General features: G+C 35.2%; 1 protein-coding gene across 3 annotated transcripts in view; it reads left to right on the top strand.

The window, feature by feature from the left end:
* Gdap2 (ganglioside induced differentiation associated protein 2) overlaps positions 1-23087 on the top strand; it is a 104608-nt gene that overhangs the window by 38997 nt on the left and 42524 nt on the right. For 2 of the 3 annotated variants that reach the window (XM_073083245.1, XM_073083244.1), the window contains exons 2-7: positions 12477-12645; positions 13101-13243; positions 13696-13828; positions 14469-14578; positions 15099-15341; positions 21795-21924. In XM_073083245.1, the coding sequence (XP_072939346.1) occupies positions 12488-12645; positions 13101-13243; positions 13696-13828; positions 14469-14578; positions 15099-15341; positions 21795-21924 (917 nt within the window). In that variant the 5' untranslated portion in view covers positions 12477-12487. Of the gene's footprint in view, positions 1-4777; positions 4829-12476; positions 12646-13100; positions 13244-13695; positions 13829-14468; positions 14579-15098; positions 15342-21794; positions 21925-23087 lie in introns of those variants that run through there. The other variant, XM_073083243.1, reaches the window with a different exon arrangement.

The raw sequence follows: 23087 nt of genomic DNA, 5'->3' as shown, positions 1-23087 counted from the left end.
ACAGATGCGCCGTTACCCCTGAGGAGTAAGCCGGAACGCCTCGAACAATATCTCTCTCTTACGACACTCTTCAAAACAGAACTCAACAGCTCTTTACACTCCTGTTATTAGGTGGAAATAGGTGTGGCGGTAGTGCCGCCGGAGTCGAACCACAAAGGGTTCTACGATAGAAGGTTAGTAGGTAAAAGGTGTTCAACCTACTAATCACTATTCCACAATATTTTGATTCATTCTACCGAATCAATTAAAAATGATTACCTATTAGCGGTCTATTTGTATACTTCGTTTATGCATTTATAAAAAGAAAACCAAACAAGAATAAATTGGACGATAAACTTAACCGTGGTATCGTATACAGAACAATTCATGATCATTTGCTTAAGGAGCTCTGAACATGCGATGCTTTGTTATTAACGAATACAATCGTGATCCTGATCGTAATTGCATATTAAAGTTATGGTTCGATTTAGATTTTGATTGAAGCAATTCTCCGTTTCGGCGAAAGGACTTTGAATCCGCCAGAGATAATTATATAACGCGACAAAGTAACTTCTCCGAAGCAGCGATGCATCTGTAATCGGCTTCAGATAGAATGAAGTTTTACATGGTGTTGGACTGCCTTTGACACTTTACCTTGGTAGTTTTATAAATAACTCATAATTTCTGTCCATCTAGAATATTCCAACCACAAAATAAGAATCAGGTTATTTATTAGTGACCCCGTTGTTTACAGATCCCTCAGGGAAATGTACTTATCGGATTACCGTCTAGCCATTATCATTTTAGGTACCTACAGAGTTCGCCATGAGTCCATTAAGTGAGTTAGCTACTGGTGAGTTTAGGTCAGAAGTTCCACCCATTCCCTCGAACCCTCAGATTCAAGCTGAATTGCCAACCACTACAATTACGTGCTCAGTTCGACGACCCCATTCTGTGTACGTCTCATGTAGGCTAAGCATGAATAAGTCATTGATAAGCCTGTTTGCGGAGCTTTACTCTAAGTAAACAGGAATGCAATTTGGTTATTGTTCTAAGGTGTATCTACTATTTACTTTTGATAAGAAAGCAAAATAGGATTTACATTGTTTTCTTTGCTTGTCATACTTTAGTGTCTGGCGATGCCTCACTAGAAAGAAATTCACCCAAATCTGAAAGTCTAATGATCGAATCCCAGACATACTCCTATATTTTTCGAATCTTAGTGCTTTATTCAAATTCAAACATTGTTTTATATATTGGATCTCTACCATTTAGGCTGGCAGCATACATTCGTTTTCCTTGTTAGGTTTCCGTATTCAGGAACCTGAATGCTATTTTTTCATATAAAATGTTCTAACTGCCGCACACACTTCCGTTTTTTTCCGTTCAGAAAACGAGTTTAATGTCGTTTAAAAAGGCAATTGTTCACCCTAGAAATGCAAAACTACCGGTCCATGCACCAGCACAACCGTGGATGATTTTCTGGCGACGCCCTTGTGATAATGTGCCCCAAAAACGAACAAACAAATGTTCTGTCACATTATTATTGTAACATTTATCTACTTACTGATTAAACATAATATAAAAACTAAATATTGACTAGTGAAATGATTTATTTAACAAGTCTGAGTTTATTTTGTAATACGTGTTAAAACAACAATTTGGTTTCTACTTTATCTTCAATATAATTTGCTACTTGGTATAAAATAGAACAAATTTTAATTGCAGGGTATTGGTGTAATTACTTATTTACAGATTATCTTACTGAATCTACAAAAAAATTAATATAATGGTGCATGTGTAGGTATAAAAGCAGCCGATTTTTTTTTATTTTGACTAGTAAACGATAACACAGTAAATTCTTGCGTAGATCTAACAAGCCTTTCGAGATAAATATTCTTCTACTAACATAAACGAACCGAGGAGCTTCTAGCACCACTAGAGACTTAAGCAGACCTTTTATGCTTTATTTTTTAATCTTCTCTGTAACTGAAAGCAAATTTTCGCAAACCAGAAGAGCCCTTGAAGCCTTTGTTTCAAAACTTCGGCGCTGTGATGACAAAGACTCACGGTCTTTTGTTTTGGGGCCTATTTGGATATGGATGGGCCAAGGCGCATAAAAAACTTTGACATACTTTTAAACGGAACTACTCTTAATTAGGCCAGCGACAGAACTAAGTGTAGACCGTAACTAATGTATCTACAAAGTTAAGTAACCTCTAGCGCGGTTAGTAATAGGATGCATGACCGCTAGTGGATTTTCATGCGAGTTTCCCTTCTTTGGAAGTTATATTGTTAGATCGAGTTATAATCTTTAAATAGAAGTCATTAAACCTTGTGCCTATAATCTACATTACGGGCATACGTATTGGCCCCATATCTGTATTTAACAAGCATAGCATTAGCTTCAGAAATATTGTAAATTATTTATTCATTACTTTATACGTTCAATATAAATACTGCCATGTAGTTTATAGGTCGCCGGTTATTATAAAAGTGTAGAACCAAACGGAACAAGGCAGAACAATGGAACAAACGGAAAGGCCAATGACTTACCACTAGTCACTTCCGCTCAGACTAAAGTTTCGCAGATATTCTCAGTACATTTGCCAATCGTGAAAATCCATGTCATTCAAATATTCGTATCGAAACAAATGTGTTTAATGTTACAAGTAAAATAACGACATATGTATTTTACTTTATAATGACTTTAAATCTTATATATCATGGCATAAAAATCGTCTACATTATATAATATATAATAAAAAACGCACGTTTAAAATTCATCTAAATTAACCAAAAAACTCAAATTAATGTTGTGATGTCGTCACATTGGGTAATATTTCAGTCATCGTAGTTGAATTAGCGACAATTTACATTAATTTCGTTCTTTATCATCTTCATACGATGTCAACCAGAATCGTGAATTAAAATCCTTGACGATAGCTGGCAACTGCTAGATTCAGAGGACTTAGGACTCCGCTCGAATTAGCATGGATTAGGAGAGGTCTTTGTTTAGTCTGTGGACTATCAAAGGCCTACCTATAAATAAATAGATAGTTCATCGTGTATTTCATAATAGTTCTTATTTATAGTATTATTTCACTCAATAGTGCAAGACAAAAGCGATCTATTGTCTCATTTACAATCCTTACCTTTATTGTTCATTTGCCTGTAATCTCCGCGTTTGCTGTGGATGAGGTCATGCTGCATGAACATGTTGGTACACACGATAATCTTGTTTGTGCTTTTTATTCAACCTACGCTGTTATTTCTAACAAAATGACGAGTGATCTAAGATGTGCGATTTCATAGCAAATGTCTTCATGCATCAGTTTAGGCTAGGGAAACTTTGCAGCTATGACCATACTGCCAATTTTATTGCGCATATACCTACCTAAGTAATGGTGTAAGGTGAAGTTACTTTGTGTGAACACTGGTGAGGCAAATGTAAATAAAATAAGTGATCACACATATCCTCAGACGCAGACACTCATTTGGTGTCTACCCCAGATAGGTTTCTTGTCATGTCATAGTTAGTAAAATACCTACTGAAATCCACTGATACTGTACTGATACGGTTCTGAAGACTGCTCATTTAATATCAAATGGGTTGCAAACTGAGTTGCTACTGACCTTACAATAAAAAATACAGGTTGTGTAGTATTAGTTTTCTAACTTCACTGCAAACACAGAGAGTGTTGGTAGAAGTTGAATAGGAAAACTAAGTTTGAACCTATTGTTTCAGAGTTAAAACTTCAAATACCTACGGTTTAGGAATCTATTTTAGCGAAATAAAGTTTTTGTTCGGCATCTTATATTTGATTTGAATGTCCTTTGATTTAACATTGATATTCTGATAAACTATTGATAATGGCAATAATACTATGTTTTTCTATTACTGTCAAGAACAGTCTTTTTTTTGGGATTATTGATACTTATCTCGAACACTTCGAAATTAATCGAATCGGGATCAAGATTTATTTTATTTTCCAAATGGAGACATAGGTGTAAACACCAATAAGATTTTCTTTATTACTTCCCTTTTTGTAGGTATATTATTTCCCAGATAATATTAAAACAGAAATATAATTAAACTTTAAGCTGTAATTACTTTTAAAAAAGTATCATCGTGTAAAATAGGTTAAAACCAACTACATATTCGGCTTAAATCCTTACCAAGAAGTTGGGAAGGATTTTGATCCAGACTACAATACTACCAGGCGCCAAGGAATTGCTCACGTACTTGTGTTCTAGTTTAAAATGACTACGAATTGTTATGATGCATATAAATTGCATTTCTCTTCAAAATGATTGTACGATTTAAATGTGAATATAACATAACGTATTTCCTCACTTGGCTCTTCAAAATTACTTATATTGTCCTATTTTAGACAACATATTATTTACCTAAGAGTCCTAAGTGAAAAATTAAAGTCTTAAACTTAAAAACCAAAGTCTTAATCTTCAACTCAAAATTAGAAGGTTACGAGAAAGTTCTTAAAACCACAAACGCAATGAATGCAATGAATTCATAGTCATACACACACACACGAACACATGCGGTTCCGTGAATAACGTGTTACAATCCATTGTCTACGTTACGTAACGAGCGGACAGTGCAAAGGCTTTTTGGACGAACCTGGCGATCGACCAGCGTGATCCCGTGACCCACTTCCGCGGGTCGTCGACCGCGTGACGTCACGCACCCCACCCCCACTCCACACGTCACCCCGGGGGTGTAGCCGCTCGAGGTCACATGTTCGCCGTGCGCCGAGCGGTGCGGACGTGCGTTTCGGAATCAAATTGAGTGAATTTTTGTGCCCTGCGACAGGAATGACGATTATAGGTATGGATGATGTAACGTTTCTCTTTTATAGTCTTTCACACTCGCATTTAACTGTTTGTTGCGGCCATTTCCTCAAAATATTGGTAATAGTATTATAAACGTTTGATTGTTTCTGTTAAAGGTTAAATAATGTTTGTCGGATCCTGGATACACGATAAATTTAAGCTATTACACTCCAAAATGGGATAACTTTATATTTTGCTATGATTCATTTTGTTTAACTATTAGTTTACTAATTGTTGAATGTATCCTAAAATTCGTAAGCTATAATTAACCATACTACGCGTATATATTAATTACTCACTAAAAGGTCCATTAGTATATTTGAATGTGAAATAATATTATACGTTTTGTCGTTGACTATGGTGAAATTAGTTAACATACAAGTTTCCATATCCATAGGTTATCGTCGCAAGAAAATCAAGGTCATTTTTGCTTCACAGGGAGGATAATGCTTTTCTTATATGACGCATTCGTATCTATGTCTATTTTTAGTACGTTCTGTAATCACAATATGCGTATCATTAAAGACAATTTTAGATAATTTATAAAAAAAGTGCGTTTAAGAATGCTTAGTAGCCGTAGGTTACCTAGTTCTTTGTTCAGTAATACTAGGTTATTTTTGAAATTGTTATTAAACAGAATTGTTAAATAGTCGGGTAAAATACAAAATCCCGCTGCGTATAAAATATTAAATTCAAATTATTGTTAGTACATAAGACCTTTGCCCCGACGTAGAATAAAAACAATTGCAGCTATTATAAATAATATAATAAAATAAATATAATATAACTCTTTAATGAATTTTTTTTGTAGATATAAAAAGTGTTTTAACGTTGTTAAAATTCCAAAAATCCGATTAAAATAATCAAAAATCTTTTCAGTAAGTATTTTTGATGTTTATCAATCGTTATCCAGTTTATTTCAGTGTCCGTAATGATTAGTTTTGTGAAAACAAAAGAAATAATAAAACAAAAGGTTCTTTGTAACTGAAATTACAGACAAACTACAACTCATTTTGTATGGAGGACTGTGTCAATAATTACCGTGTAACAACTGAAAAGTATACCTATGGCTACATGCACACTTAATTTCCATGGTCGTTTAATATTGACATTTTCTTCGTGTAAATGTAAGGAAAACGACCTTCGCTATTAAGTACAACTTAAATATTCGTTTCATAAGCAAATTGCCGTACAATTTGTATTCATGTATTTAACCCTGAGATTTACGGGTATCCAATACAATAGGATCACGTAATGATTCGGATTCTTTTTTATGACTGTGACAAAGGTATCTGGGGAACTTGTATTGAATTAATAAGTCGTAGATATTGACTTGAGCCGTTCACTAACATATTTTGGCAAAGTTTCTCGTATATCAGGCGTAAAGTTAAGGCCATGGGGAACATTCCACTGAAACACAACTTACATATTTGTCTTAGGGTGGCTTTCCGCTACAGATGTGCGAAATAGGTATGTGATGAAAGAATTTGATTGAATGAAAATCAAGCAATCTTATTGGTGAATTTGACACACATCCGTATCTCAGCTACCTCACACATCTCTATTAAAAAGGCACCCTTACGTGAAAATCTGGTGAGTTCCGTTCGCTTTTTATTTAATGTCGGAACATATTTGCCTATTTAATGACACGATAGCATTTTACATGGTTTTCCAAGCGTTTAATAACATGCCAGAAAATATTTCTTATGCTGGACACAATCTACATGATTATCATTGTGTGCGTGCCTAATTGTGTGAAGTATTTACACGCGTCAGTATTTTGTTCGAGACTTAAAAAAAGATAATCATCTTTTTTGTCTGAGTAAGTTCTATATTTCATAGCCAGTAAATTGGGTTTAAGGTAAATATATTTAATGGTGTGATTATAATCTCATAATATTATTTCTTTTTACTTAAATTAATTTTGCATGAAATAATTCCTTTCATTATACAGACAAACGCTTCCACGTGGATTATTTGTAATAAAAGTAATTGTTTATTTTTTGCTGACACATTTTCAACCGTCTCAATTAGCGTCTAATTAGCTAGCGCGTTTAAAAATATAGTCCCCCATTTCTATTTCAAGTAATGAGAATGTGAAGTGTTTTCTAACACCGCCAGCTAACGAACGAAGAAAATTTATGTTTTATGATGTCACGTTTCACCTCTTAGCAGACGACCTACGCCATTAATGTTCTACTATCATTAAAATGATGTCGGTCGTAAAATCTACATGCTTTCCAAATGACTCCAATTTAACCAACGATCTGCTGACTTTTAAAGACAGTATAAAAGGCAATTAGGCATATTAGAAAGGTGTATACACCTCATACCTTAATGTTTTTTGAACAATGAATCCGGAAATAGTAGGTATACACGGATTTCGTAGAAAAACAAAACAAATTGCTTTTTTGCTCTTCAGCTTCAATGAAAATAACGAAATGCCCCATCATGTCTTGTTTGTGACAAAATATAAAATTCGATATCACCGCATAGATTAATAAAGATTACTCACTCCTAACAAGAAAATGTACCCGGTTTTGAGAATTGAAATAGTTGCGTAAAAAAGTTTATATCACGGCGTGCGTAAATTGACGTTTTACGCACGCTTCGCGTGCGCAAAACCCCCATTTCCGACCCCGTAATATAAAATTTTATACAACACGCGGACGAAAAATGTTTTTCTGACTCGTGTGATTGCAGTCCTCGCCTGCGGCTCGGCCTGCAAACTCACACTTGTCAGAAAAAAATTTTTCGTCCTCGTATCGTAATGTACTATTTGCCACGTCTCCGTGCTAAAATGTCCCTAAAATATTTGAAATAATTATTTATTTATTACGTAAATTACGCAGTATTAGTTATTTATTCGTAAATTTTCTCTAAAAATGTTTTTATTTGTCAAGAATTCAAAAAAATAACTTACTAAAATAAGCCGTTTGTGGCTTCATTCGATTTCAAGGCGGCGAAGTATCTTTACTAATCTATGTATCACCGTAATATTTTTTTAATTCACGGATTATACTCTGCCATTGCAAGAAGTGCGTCAATGTTTCGCAAGGCATTGACTAGCTCCCTTATCTGTTAATGTACACGAACAATTTTTTCACTGAAAAATGAAACGGGATCTCAATGATTTACCCATCCTCCTTACTCAATACTATAATGAAAGGGAGATTGCATCGCACGTCACTCGTGCCCCAGTTATAAGGGTTACGCGTAACTGAATTATATCCCCATTTCACTTGTGCTTTGCACATCCTGTAAAATGAACCTACTTACTGGAGAATAGGAAGCAATTTTGCTTCAAAATCAAATTCCGTAAGTGCAGGTGTAGGCGTCGTTCCATACTACAAAGGCTACGTGATGTGACGTCATGGATGATGTTAGTACGGCGTTGAGTAGGAAGATATTCTGAGAATGTTACGTTGGGAAATACTAGGCTTGCATGACATTTACTACTGATTCATGTACTTTGCAATTAAAGCTTACTTACAATAATGAGACTGCCACGTCCTATTATTAGGTATATAGAGTACCTACTCTAAAAGTAATAAATATTTTGTCTATTTTGTTTAACATTTTTATATGGCGCCAAACGATTTTTGTATCGATATATCGCCACTCAAGAGACAAAAACACTTTACTTTTTTTATCATGTCATTTAAGTCTATGCGAATAAATTTTTTGTCCTTAATGGGGAACATCGTAATCCGTCTGTTAATTGACAATATCCATGAACATATTTCGTAGAAAATGTAACATCGGATCGTTCACTAAATTTTGTACCTAATAACAGTAAATTATTGTTTATCTAACGTACTTTATTTACAAATTATACTAACATAATGATATACCTACAAGCGAATAGTCGTATAATGAAGATAATTTATATTCACACTTGCATCAATTTGCAATGCTGTCAATCAAATTGTTGCAATATTGACTTTGCCCACTATCAATATGCATTGCATATGCATGAGATCTTGGTATTAGGGTCTAATTTATGAATGATTCAAAGCCGAATACTAAGAAGCCTCTTTGTTGTTTTCACAGTAAAATGATTACCAAGTATTGGCGGTCGATAGACCTTATAATTACTACTTAGTACTGTTTTAAAATTCCGTTTGAAGTATTTGTTTACATTAAGTATTTTATTAAGTCTATCCTATTTATTAAGCTATATTTTTTCTACTTTTAAATTAACGAATTAATAAATAGTTAAATATAATATGTTAACACGATTATAGTTGGTAAAATTAGAAAATTCCATGATTTTACACATGAATGCTGTATTACAAGGTATTTGTTGTGAGATTGACATATTGTGTTTAAGCAATGGTTGATATATGGACTAATTTAAAATCTTTAGGCATTTCATGGCATTAATAATTATGGCATAGATTCAACAATTCCTCTGGTCTTAGGCAGTCCCCGTCTGCCTTGAGGCAGGTTGAATTGTAAAAATAATAAATACTTCGATACTTAAAAAACAAACACAAGCATTGTTTCGAACAAAGAAAGAAACAATGAATAAGCACTGGATGTAAGTATCATTACCAGTGAATAAAGATTGAAACAAAAGCCCGTCTGATTAAAACTTACTGAACGGTGCAGAAAATGAGCTGGTATATTTTAATCGAGATGCATGAATGGACCACAGAGTACCAATCACGCTAACGGCGATGTACGATGCGGTAATGGAAAGTAGGTCACTTATTTATCCCAGATATTTTATTTGCAAACGAAGTTTCAATCGAATAGGCTTCCGTCATCGATCTATAACTAAAGATCCGCCACAAGCGGGCAAAACTTGAAACATACAAAATACGGCAAGTGGTGTAAAACGACTCCAGCCAAGTCCAGTCGCTCTCGCGCGGCGTAGTAATACACACGAATGTCACTGAACACGTTAAACGTCATTATTTTGAATTTAAAGCCTCAAAATGCCTTCTTGTGCAATGCGTAAATGCAAAAATTATGTTCGAAAAAGAAACAAACTTCATGGAATCACCTATCACACGTAAATGAAGAGAAATTATTAAATTTTGTTTATTTTTCGTGTTCGATCCGCCATGATTACGTGAGTAACCATGGAGTGAGTAAAGAGACAAAGTATGTTTTTGTCAATGAAAGTGATAAAGACGCAAAATGCATGGTCATAGATCAACAGAACAGAAGTGACATTTTATTGAATCTGACGATGTTCATATGTCGTATGTTATAGTTTAAGATCCCACTGCTTAATTTTTATATTAGTGTGTTTTTAGTCAAAATATAACATTTTATGGTTTATTTTAATAAAATAAAATCGATATATGGGAAATTCTGTATCCTAATCTTTAAATTTCCTTCGATACCTGTGGTAAATAATAAAAAATATTACCATAAAATTTATATAGGATAGTATACGGTATTTTAAAATTTCTTTAATTGAATAAATATTTCAATCATTAAGGTCGTATTTCTTCCTTAACCTAAACATAATTTAATAAACAATCTTTGTATAGCCAGAAATTAATCCTCAAAAAAACCACGGTAAAATTAGAATCTTATATATAAAATTCTCATGTCACAATGTTAGTTACTGTACCTACTCCTGCGAAACGGCTTTACTGATTTTCACCAAAATTTATATGCATATTCAGTAAGTCTGAGAATTGGCTACTATCTATTTTTCATATCTCTTAAGTGATAAGGGTTGTTCACCCTTAACATTTTTTTTATTTATATGGCAACACAATGTTTGCTGGGTCAGCTAGTACATTTATAAAATTTACACAACTTTGCAATTATTGGTCGTGTGTAAAATAAAACTGATAATAATAAACATAGATTAGTAAAGATACTTCGCCGCCTTGAAATTGAAATAAGCCAGAAACGGCTTAATAGTAAGTTCTTTTTTAAATTCTTGTCAAATAAAGACATTTTTAGATAAATAAATAATTATTTCAAATATTTTAGAGACATTTTAGCACGGAGACGTGGCAAAACTTTTTTACGCAACTATTTCAATTCTCAAAACTGGGTACATTTTCTTGTTAGGAGTGAGTAATATTTACTAATCTATGATAATAAATATAAACAATTTTTAAATCGTATATTTGAAACCAGTCGATACATCTGTATAGATACATTCTTTCAAATTATATTTTTATATAATAATAATTTATTTAGTTAAATTGTACTATAACATTTCTACGTAAACGACATACTAAAACTATTATCGACAGTTTTGGACATTTTTTACCTTCTGTTCCATTATTTCTTTGTCTTTGACAAGCATGCGGATCAATGGGAAAGCCACCATACGTCCCGTTTTTACGGGACAGTCCCTTTTTTCGATGCTTCGTGCCGTTGTCTCCGAAATGAACCGTTGCCATTGTCAATTAAGTAACAGTAAATAGTATAATTGTGAAAGAAAAACATGGGGTGCTCCATTTATCAGTTTTCATAAAGCGCCCCACATTTTTTGCACAATTATACTATTTACTGTTCCTTAAATGATACTTATATTGAAAATTATTTTCTACTTTTTAGTTAATTTGATCATAAAAGCGTGTTTTTTATTATTTTTAACTATATTTTTTCAAGTAAAAAGTATTTGACATAAAAAAAATCGATGTCCCGTTTTGACTGAAGTAATCATTGGTCACTATATTCCATGGTCAATATTTACGTTTGCGTACACTTGAAACGCAAGGTCAAACACTAGTTGTCTTTTTTTATCACATTGTTCTAATAGCTCTGTCCCTTATAGAACATTTGTCTATGTAGTTAAAGGTAAGTAAATTAAAAAACGTGCATGTGTGCTATCAAAGCAGTTTCGCTCAAGTTTTCTCTTAAGTTAGTGGGCGTATAACGTGTCTAGTATAAAATGTCATTGGCTTCCGTTTGATCGTGGAATTTATTTGCGAGTAAATGTTGCGTAAGGTTAGGTTAATTTAGTTTTACTTATACAATCCTATGTTTAAATAATTATAGATAGTAGGTATACTTTCTAAATTGCTAAGTATTAAAATAACCTCTCCTGCGGTGCAGGATTGCAAATTGAAGAAATATGTATTAATTACCTACTAATACCTATATTTCTTATACATTATACTCTACAGTATCGTATTCATTGCACGGATGTGCAACATTTTCTTTATTTTATTTATAATAATCTGGTTAAAACTTTCTAGGTGATCGATATCATAATTTGGTAAGATCTCCGTTATCATTAACTTTGATTCATAAAATTTTAACCGCTTTATCATGATAAAAACTATTCGGTCAAGGAAAGATTTTTAACAGTAATCATAAAATTACAGAGATAAAATGTACACGTTTTACTGCAGAGAACAGCGTTACAATTTCTTGATAATGATTGGTATATTATGACTACGATTATTCTCCCTTTTTTCCATTTTACCTGACTGCGACGCCGGAGGTTATGTAGGTATGTACCCTCCAACCCGAGCGGCATAGATGCTTAGGATGATGGAAGGAAAGAAAGATGGTTAGGATTTTGTCATTAAATTCTTCTAAATTGTGTGAGTAACTGAGTACTACGTGAGGCTATAATTTTAAGCTGTCAGATATCTGATTTATATTAGGTAATTACTATAAATAACTTAATAACAGATTATTGTTATTGTTTACAGATCGCAGCGTGATGCGCGGTCCGGGGCCGGGGTCGGGCCCGGGCCCGGTGGCGGTGTGGGCGGCCGCGCCGGCCTCTCCGCTCACCGACTACGCTTCACGCGCGCCGCCCGCCCACGCCACGCCCGTCTTCCCTTACGACGACCGGATTAACCAGCGGTTTGCGATATGGTTAGTTGGTTTTATTAGACATGCTTATTCTTATATGTAATGTCTAAAGCAACAAATAAGTACTCGTACACACTTATTACCACAAGAACTCCCCTCTGTCATGCGTACGATGAACATGCAAAGACACAAGCATCTAGATCCAAAACAGATGATTAAACTAACTCACGTGGGGGTGACCATATCGGTCTGACATACAAGATGTGTTCATAACCATGGAATTTCAATAGAGCTACAATTTTGTACTATTGGCCAACATAGGTAATAAAGTGTAAAATCAAATTTAGAGAACCGCAAATTATCTTTAAAAATGCAAAAAAAAAAATCAAAAATACAAAATTATTTCTCGAAACCTCTCGAAATGCAATTCTATTAGTCTTAGTCTACCATCATTAATAATATAATCGTATCAATTTCATGTGAGACAAAATCCTAACCACACCATTTCTATATTCCAGGCAAGGCGACATAACGGAGCTGGAAGTGGACGCGATAACGAACACCACGGACGAGACGCTGTCTGAGTGCAACGCGGTCAGCGAGCGCATCATGCTGGCTGCTGGACCCGACCTTAAGGAGGACATCATCACGAGGGGATATGGTATGCATGGACCGCTTAGTACCTGTTCTCTTAATGTCCTCTGTGGGCATTCTCGTTCTAGCAAGACCTCCTAAACCAACTTAATGTAAATACATGTATCTCTGTTGCTACCTTTGAGAACTAAGTTGCAACGAACGAACAAACTTCATTAACCTAAGTGTCTTTATCACATTCGGTCAACCACTTATCCAGCTTGAAATCTAGTCTACTCAACAAGTCTAGCCACGACGTTTTATAACAGTCTGAAGTAAATTAGTCATTAGTCGAATATGTTACCTAAATAAAAAAAAATGGCACGCTTAATCTTATAAAGTAAGGTTTATTTGTCAAATGGTTAATCATAAATAATAAAGTCTTACCTTAATTTTCATTGTTTTCACGTTTGTTTGCCACTTAAATTGAAACATTCCTCTTTGAATAATGTGTCTATCTATCCGTGTATGAAATTGCAGAGTGCAGAACAGGCGAGGTGCTAGTGACGCCGGGCTTCGGACTGAAGTGCCGGCACATCATCCACACGGTCAGCCCCAAGTATGTGCCCAAGTACCACACCGCCGCTGAGAGCTCGCTGCATAATTGTTATAAGTAAGTTTTGTATTTGTTATAAATTTAATTGTTCTATTGTTTACTAGACAAGACATTTTTTGGTTCAAATTTTTTTTTTTTGCTCGGTCGCTCTATTTTTCCAATAAAATCTTCTGTCCCAATATTACCTTCTCAATAACGAAACACCTAGTGAAGTGGTGGTAGATGTAATGATATTCTGAAAGTGGCCTGCAAAGAACGTATTTGAATAAAAAAAATCATATTGATTTTTTTTATTTTTACCCACTGCAACCTGTTCATGTTTTTATACATTTAAATATTTTGACGAGTGGCTAAAACCGACAGATGTACAAAAACACTTATTTGCTATGTTCGTCATTTGGTATATCGTAGAATAAAGTTGAAACTGTAAAAGTGTCGTAGCACCGTATGTACAAAATGTCAACTTCATCTAATGTTTTTAGTGTTTTTACGTCTTATTCGCTATTATATATTACACGACTATATCGTCGTAAACGTATAAAAACGTCGTACGTCATACAAAAAATTGAATCTGCAAAATAGAAATGCCAAAGACGATTATTTATTATATTCGATAAATACATTTTTATAAGTTTTATGCAATAAGGCATCCGTTAATCAATTCATGTTTTTATAACATCTTGTTTGTCGCTTCCAGAAACGTGTTGTACAAGGCAGGCGAGCTGGGCGCGCGCTCGCTGGCGCTGTGCGTCGTGAACACGCCGCGCCGCAACTTCCCGCCAGATGTCGCTGCGCATGTCGCTCTACGTGAGTTTTTTTTTGGGCTTCTGTACTGAAGATTCATGAGACTGGGAATACAATTCTGTTATTTTTTAAAAACCTTCTGGTCACAAACAAGCATGAGAAGGGAAATATGTTCAGATTAAAAAGTCGGTGAAGTGAGGTTTAGCTTTGTAAAGTTCCCTTAAATTTTATTACTATTATTAGAACATCAAATATGAAAAGCTGAACGTTAATCATTTACTTACGAACCTACAGTGAATACTAAATTTCTGATAATTTTGTTAACATTTCTATACATGCGTACGTAAAGTTGGTTAGTTACAGTTAGAATTTTTAAAAAGTGCTTAAGATCATTAATTGCAAAATTATTGATATCGTATGAAATCACTTATGAATCGATTATATTTTAATATTATTATTGTAACGTAACGCCTAAGCATAACCCCTTCCGTAACACCCCAACGTAATCGTTTCAATAACGCCCCAGCGTAACCGTTTTCATTCCTTATGGCGCATCTAAGTATTACTTTAATATTTGTTCCAGGGACGATCCGACGCTACCTGGAGCAGCACTCGACGCCGACGCTGGTGGTGGTGTGCGGCGGCGGCGCGGAGCTGGGCGTGGCGCGCGCGCTGGCGCCGCTGTACTTCCCGCGCAGCGCGCGCGAGGCCGACGCCGCGCGCTGGCGCCCGCACGACGCGGGCGGCCCGGCCGGCGAGCCGCTGCACCCCGAGCGCCGCATCCGCATCATCCACAACCCGCACTCGCAGGCCGAGCGGGACGGAGGTCAGTACCGCCCGGCCGGCGAGCCGCTGCACCCCGAGCGCCGCATCCGCATCATCCACAACCCGCACTCGCAGGCCGAGCGGGACGGAGGTCAGTACCGCCCGGCCGGCGAGCCGCTGCACCCCGAGCGCCGCATCCGCATCATCCACAACCCGCACTCGCAGGCCGAGCGGGACGGAGGTCAGTACCGCCCGGCCGGCGAGCCGCTGCACCCCGAGCGCCGCATCCGCATCATCCACAACCCGCACTCGCAGGCCGAGCGCGACGGAGGTCAGTACCGCCTCGACCCGACGCGGATCTCCTGCCGGGCTAGGTGATCATGCCCCAGGACCGGACGTGTTCCAGCAGTTACTTGGGAACTTGTGTACACACAAAATGTTGAGAAATCTTCGATAGCGTGATTCAGAATCGTGTAACACCATCTCTTGACGAATTTCGAGACGTCGCTAAGGACTAATTCTATTTCGCTACTAAGAGTAAGTCACCTCTCACAATTAACAATGAATACACTGTAAACTAGATGAAAATGAATCCGTTATTTAATAGATTTGTCTCTCGGAATCGTAATTTTAAAACAAGGCAAGCAAGTAATCGGTCGTACGTAAACCGTTCAACAATAATAATGTGTAATATTTCCCTAATTCTCTCATAGTCGCTCACAGTCCGTCACAGTCCCGCTAATATCATTATAACAATACACATGTCGCCAAAACACAGAAAACCTAATTTATCATTGAAATATGGATCTCCCTGCCCAGCATGTGAACCCAGAACCTTCGATGTAAAGTTAATATGTAATCACTGCGACAAGTGTATCAGATTTATTTTTTATAATTATAATGAAACTTATCTATTCGTGTTAATTAATTACGTTTAATTTTGTTCTCATTATCGTAACACAAATGATTCATTGTTTTAAATTGAAAACAAAAGATATTTAATTCATATTAACAGATAACAGTAGCACTACCATGAGTTGGCATAGAAACGCCACTATAGAAATTGTAAATAGAAAACTATTGTCATTTTGATAGTGAATAACATAACTACTATCGTTACGGTATTTCTTGACAACGTCTGTCAAGTTATGACTCATGGGACCGAATTTGTATGGCAATAGATCATAATGACATTCGCTAGCGATTTGATTTCGATAGGTTTTTTACGTTACGAGTGGCTCACACTACGGAATTTAGTTCTACGAGTAACCACCAGAGGCGCTGTACAATTTTTCATACATTTATTTTACGCAGTCGCTAGCGAGTAATACTTTTGTAAACTCATGGTAGTCCTACTGATATAAAATGAGAAACATTATTCTGCGTTGTAAAGGTGTGTTACTCACTTGTAAATTATATAGCTAAATAGAATTGCTGTCTGTCTATCTTTATTGATGGTAATGGTACATTATATGATAATAAAACATAATCTATTCCATTCTAAACATTATACAAATACAAAAATCTTTACTTGTGTTATAGTTACTAAACATTACATTAGCTATAATATAGTCTGTATCGTAGAATATAGTATTATAATATTTTAAACATTTGCCGCTACATTTAAAATTATATAGATAAATGTGTAGATATATTTAAAGAACAGTAAATATATATTGGCAGGTATTAATTTGCAAATAATATTACATAAAAAATATGTTACAGTTATTTATTACATAAATTAAAAACTCACGAACGTGAAATAATGCGCCCAGTTAGATTAATATAGTAATATAAACTTCAATTGTATAAAAATTGACGCTATAAAATTCTATAAAAAGTAAAATGCGCTAAAATTGTATAGAAAAAACTTCGGTAATCGGTTCGGAAGTCTGTAATATGTTTTAATAGTTCAGTCCATAAAGACAACAAACAGTAAATTATTAAAAGACCTAATAAATCACAATTATTATTAGTAAGTGTGGTATAACTCGTGCAGTGTCGTAAATGTTGTGAACACACATGACGTACAAACACCCAAATCTAGACCAGAATGCTTAATTAATCATTTGTATGTCAAGGTGGCCGGGGATTGAACCCGACACCCTGAGCGTATCAGACTAGTATGGTAACTACTGCGTCATACGACTCTATATGTATAATTAAACTATCCTTGTTACTACTAAAAAAAATCTAAAAATTCAGTTTTATTTATATTGATATCTCTTATACAAAACAAATATATAATATCAAGTGCCTACGAAGTACTTTACTAGCACAAAAGCTTATCTGAGATAAAGCAAATCATTTGAACGTGTTATCGCGTATTGACGCATTCAGTATCGATCCTGACAGTTCACCACATACTTTAGGTCTGGATATTAACTATACATCATATTAAACAGTAGTTTCTGATTTTATTCAGTGAAAATGACTTCAATGGATGTGGCTAGTAGTGTTGTTAATCTGGAGTTAAAGCCGCGACCCACCGGTAAGATTAAACTTTGTTGCTCAAACTTTACTAGAGTTAGTACATAGGCATAATGCTAATGTACTACCTCTACCCTGTGTTGTCTGCCTAAACTAGTACTATTGTTCCCTCCCCTGAATGTCGTAGAAAACTAAAGGCTCTAATCCAGAAGTCATCAAGATAGATATACATATCCGCCAAATTTAGGGTTAGTGGATGAATTAGTTTAGTATCTTTTTCAGTAACTAATGATGTTTAGTGTTATCAGTAAAACCTTTAAAATTCTGACAACTTTCTAGTTTCTACGGTCTTTGATTCCAGGCTAAACGGATTTTTTTTAAATGACTTAGTACCTGACTAAGTTTAGATATAGGTAGGTAGGATTACATGAAAAGTGTCTGATGTTTTCGAACATCCATTTATATTTATTGTTACCGAAAGCTTAACCTACCATGAACTACTAGCGGGTACCCATCTACTTCCCGACCGCGCCTTACGTTACCTAACTTTGTAGATCGAATGAAATCTAAAAAAAGCCACAGAGCTAACGTGCTTAAAGTAAGATTGTTATAAATTATAACAAATTGTTATAAATTAATTTAAAAATAAAAAGTTAGAGATTTTGAGAAAATGCTTGCAAGTTACTCAGCAACTTGTTAACCGCAAGAAGTTTTGCTGTAGTATGTCCTCTAGGTAGCAATACACATATTAAATTGAATTCACGATATAAACTTATTTATTTTATCGAATGACCTGTTTAAATGCAAGTTTACTTTAGTTTAAAATATAACAGTTTATAAAGGTAAGTGGACAAAGAGTCAAATAATTCTGATTATAACTACACGTACCTACAGCTCAAACAAAAACAATTACCATGGAAAATCTATCCATTAACATACGTATGTGCATACATAGAAGTGAAGCGAATATGTAACGATTAAAAAGGTAGACTTAGCCATTGAAATAAAATATCGATGCATACCGAATTCTGCTGGCTTGCGTTAGTACACTAATAACATACTGAATGATATAAACAGCTTAGAAAATAAATTAATTGGGTATCAGATCACATAAAAGTTTCCGCGTTCTTCAATAACAACTACCATAATTTTCAAGGTAACAAAATAGTTGTGGTTTAATGCTCTGTCTTACATTTGTATAGTTTGATACGAACTATAAACTAAAAAAAATAAATTTAAAATTTAAAATAGGTACAGCCGTACACAGAACCTCCGCCTTTTCGAAGTTGTTTAATAAATAATACAGTATTTATAACATTAAATAAATAACAAAGTGCTCGATAAAATATGGGAAATAGGTATCTAATTTTTATTATTTATGATCATTTGCATAGTGATCACTGATCACTATATTATTATCGGTCTGCTATGCAATTTACTTAAGGACCATATCTCGGCCAGGTATTTAAAAGACAAATCTAGATGGTCGTACTTGTTATATAATATTGAGACTATAGTATTCAAGACACAAAAGATTAAAGTGAAGCTATGTATGTAGGCAGCTTTTTTTATTTTTATTACATTAAGAACTTACCTCAAAAAACAGGAAATTTAACTGTATTCCGTGCAATTTATCATTTACTTAACAGTTAAATAGGTGAAACTACCAAAACATAGTAGATAAGGTTATCGTGTACATAATTACGCATGAGAATCAAAAAGAATGGCATAAAAACATCAATTTTTATTACTTGTACAGACACTAGCTATATTTCAAATTACTATTCTCATTTATGTATAGGCATTATAATACTCTTCAACGTGAATGTATAACGGGTCTAATTGGAGATAAGTCAAGTTAGTGTAAACTACTCTACTAGGTCAGAGCGAGTGCCGAAATTCTCGCACTATCGCACTACACAGCGCCTTAACAACAATATTAACACGTTTTAATATTAGCTCGACAAAACAAACAGTTTAACCGATTATTTACATATAGTCATACAACCAATTATTTGTTAAAGTTTTACTTTACCTGTGGCAAAACAGATTTCCAAGTTTTTAGTAGAAGTTTGCAAATAATAAGTAAAGGTGGTGTTAAAACTTCAAACTCAAAATTGTAAAACGGTTGGAATCGATTATGTTTAAATTTAAACAAATAAGTGAAACATTCTGTGACAATAATAAAAATATGTGACTAAAATTGTCGAAAATGGTGGTCAACTGACATTAGTTTTCCCGCGCGAACGCCATGTTTTGTTTACGATGCATCTGGATTAGCAAAGGAACATGATAAACGAAGCCTTTGAATACGATCGTAAGTAAGTTCGTAGTAATTAAAATATAATAAGTATTTTTTTATTTAATAAACTGTTTAAATGTTGTAATCCAAAATGGTGGTATTTCTATTTATCTCTCGTTTGTACTCTTTCAACGACAAAAAGGGCGGCCATTTTTTATTACATTATTTATATCAAAACAGATATAGTATGAAAAATAGACATTATAAAAATCTATATCTCTAAAAATCTATAAGCCGTATACCACAAAATATTGTAGAGCCGTGAAATTGAATCTTGCGATAGACAAATATCTTTGAGTAAATTTTGTTTATATGTGTATTACATATAAATGTAATTCGCACTCGAAAGTTTGGCGTGGACTTATTAGGGATATTTTTTTAAATACATAACACGGGACGTGTTTTTAAATACCCATTGCACCCTATATTGCAAAGATGGGTTGAAAAGAAAAAACCAAACCTTATGTGATAATTATTATAGTAGCCTGTGAAATAATTCGGCAAAACAATAATTGATTAGGATCATTCTCTATCTAGAAAAAAATCCGGAGCGCGACATCAAATCTTGTCACGGACCAAAATTCCAATATTGTCAGGGCGCACCTGACCCTAGCATCTTGCAGATTGCACCTTGCGTATCAGTGGCTTAGCAATATACCAACAATATATACAACAGTATTATACACGTACACATTTATCTCAAAACAAACTGCTACAACAAATCTCGATTTTATCGCCACTGTAAAAGGCCGCATTGCAGAATTTTTGATAAAAACTCAATTAGATAGCGTTATCTATACGACATATTGTTTGCTCGTCTCAACTCTAACTGTATGTTTACCGCACTGCGGTATCAGATTGCCTGTGTTATTTTAGGTTTTTAATTACTATCATTGTTTAATTTTCATTAATGCAAAAGCAAGTATAGTAACGCGTAAAACTATTTCGCGTAACGCGTAAATATATTTAAAGAACATTTCCCTCTATCTGGGGGCATGGCAGTGCCCCGCCAAGTCGAGCAAGAAAGCGGCACGGCCGTGCCATCCTTTTCTCGAAGCTATCAGGCATATGACGAAGTCCTCAAACTTCCCTTAAGAAATCTATTATATTTATTACTACTACATGCCTTTAGTGCATGGTATACTAAAACGTAATTGCTACACAATGCGTGTCACAATGTTAGTTACCGTACTTCTCCGAAACGGCTTTACCGATTTTCACCAAATTTTATATGCATATTCATTCGGTCTGAGAATCGGCTACTATCTATTTTTCATACCCCTAAGTGATAAGGGATGTTCACCCTTAACTTTTTTTATTTAAGTATATGGTAACACAACTTTTTCCGGGTCAGCTAGTAAGTATTTAAATACTGTAAGCAGATTACAAATCAGGCGTATTCAATTACTTTTTACGTAGGCTCAATATTAGGATTCTTAGGTTTCTATATAATTTCTAGATTTTTCGATGCTCACATACATTTTTTTTTTGTAAGTGAGCATCACAAACACCATTCCAAACATTTTCAAAATACGGATACACGTTTTATGACTTCTGACGTAACAATGTAGTGTTTGAAACGATTTTATTATGGATTCGCTCTCTTTTTACAACGGGCTCAATATAACTACCTATTTTGGAAACCTCAACGCTGGATACCATTTTTTTGTTTCTCATCTCTTAGAATACAAGATTAACGTCAATATTCTTTAAGTATTTCCTAAGCTTTCCCTCCCTATTAATATATTAAGAAGCATATAATAAAAAGTATAATTGTTACAGCGGAGGACGAAGCGGAGGAGGACGCGGCGGCGGAGGCGGCGGCGGCGTTCGCGCGCGCCTGCTCGCCCGACACGCAGCGCCTGCTGCCCGCCGCGCCGCGCCCCGAGCGACGCCGCTGCGACCAAGACCAGTGCGTACACACCCTTATTTATGCTCCTTTGTTACTATGTTCGTATGCGAAACCGTTACAAGTACAACGTGATAGATCGTTTCACGTTTTTTTTATAATATAGGAGTAGCAGACGAACATGCAGTCCACCTGATGGTAAATGGCTTGTACGGCCCATGTAGTACATCTTTTATCAACCCCAGATAGGATTCGATATTCCTACCTGAGACCTGTGCGTGCACACCCTTATTTATGCTCCTTTGTTGCCGTTTTCGTCTGCCGAACTGTCACAAATTTAACACGATAGAGCGTTTGACTTTTTTTATAATATAGGAGTAGCAGACAAGCGTGCAGTCCACCTGATGGTAAGTGGCTAGTGCTGCCCATGAACATCTTCAATCAACCCCAGATAGGATTAGGTATTCCTATCTGGTTGGCCACAGATGCGCCGCTACTCATGAGGACTAAGCTGGAACGCCTCGGAAAAGTATGTCTCCTTTACCACACCCTTCAAACCAGAACACAGCAGCGCTTAACACTGCTGTTATAAGGCAGAAATAGGTGTGGCGGCGGTGGCGCTAGAGTTGAACCACAAAGGGTCTACCACCATCCCTTATTTATATGCACCTTTAATGCCGCGTTCGTATGCCAAACTGTCACAAAATCAAACTTGTGGATTGAGCGTTTGATTTGGTTTTTTTAGGTTTGCCAGCGCTTGTAGCATGGCCTTTAAACGCAACAAGACGTTGTTAGAGGTTTTGAATTTGAGGCAACGCCTTAGACGCTTTTCCTGTCGCACGTATTTACCGTTGCACACGCGTGCCACGTGTTATTTTGCAACATAACAATATATTTCGTTAATTATATAAAAAATATTATTCTAAGTCGTGTTACAATTATAGCCACGTATATTAAAATTGTTTTAATAAAGAGCTAAACTTGTGTGGAATATTTGCCCTGGACTTAAATATTAAAAAAAAATCTATAATAGCCGCATGAAACATGCTGCCAAAAATCTGGCGTTTACCTTGTTCCACTTTACGCTTACCTACTTTTTTCAATACTGTACAGACAATACCGGGAAAATTAATCAGCCCACATTATCCAATTACCAGAATGATCTTCTAATCATAATGAGGAAAAAAATACCTTTAATTTCACTATGAGATTTTAAAATGGTCTGT

This window comes from Epargyreus clarus, unplaced genomic scaffold (assembly GCF_041222505.1).
Source record: "Epargyreus clarus isolate Ecla_fem2 unplaced genomic scaffold, WU_Ecla_fem_2.2 ptg000019l, whole genome shotgun sequence".
NCBI classification, from domain to species: domain Eukaryota; kingdom Metazoa; phylum Arthropoda; class Insecta; order Lepidoptera; family Hesperiidae; genus Epargyreus; species Epargyreus clarus.
Note: the sequence above shows the minus strand (reverse complement) of the source record. Positions and strands in the feature narration are given on the sequence as shown.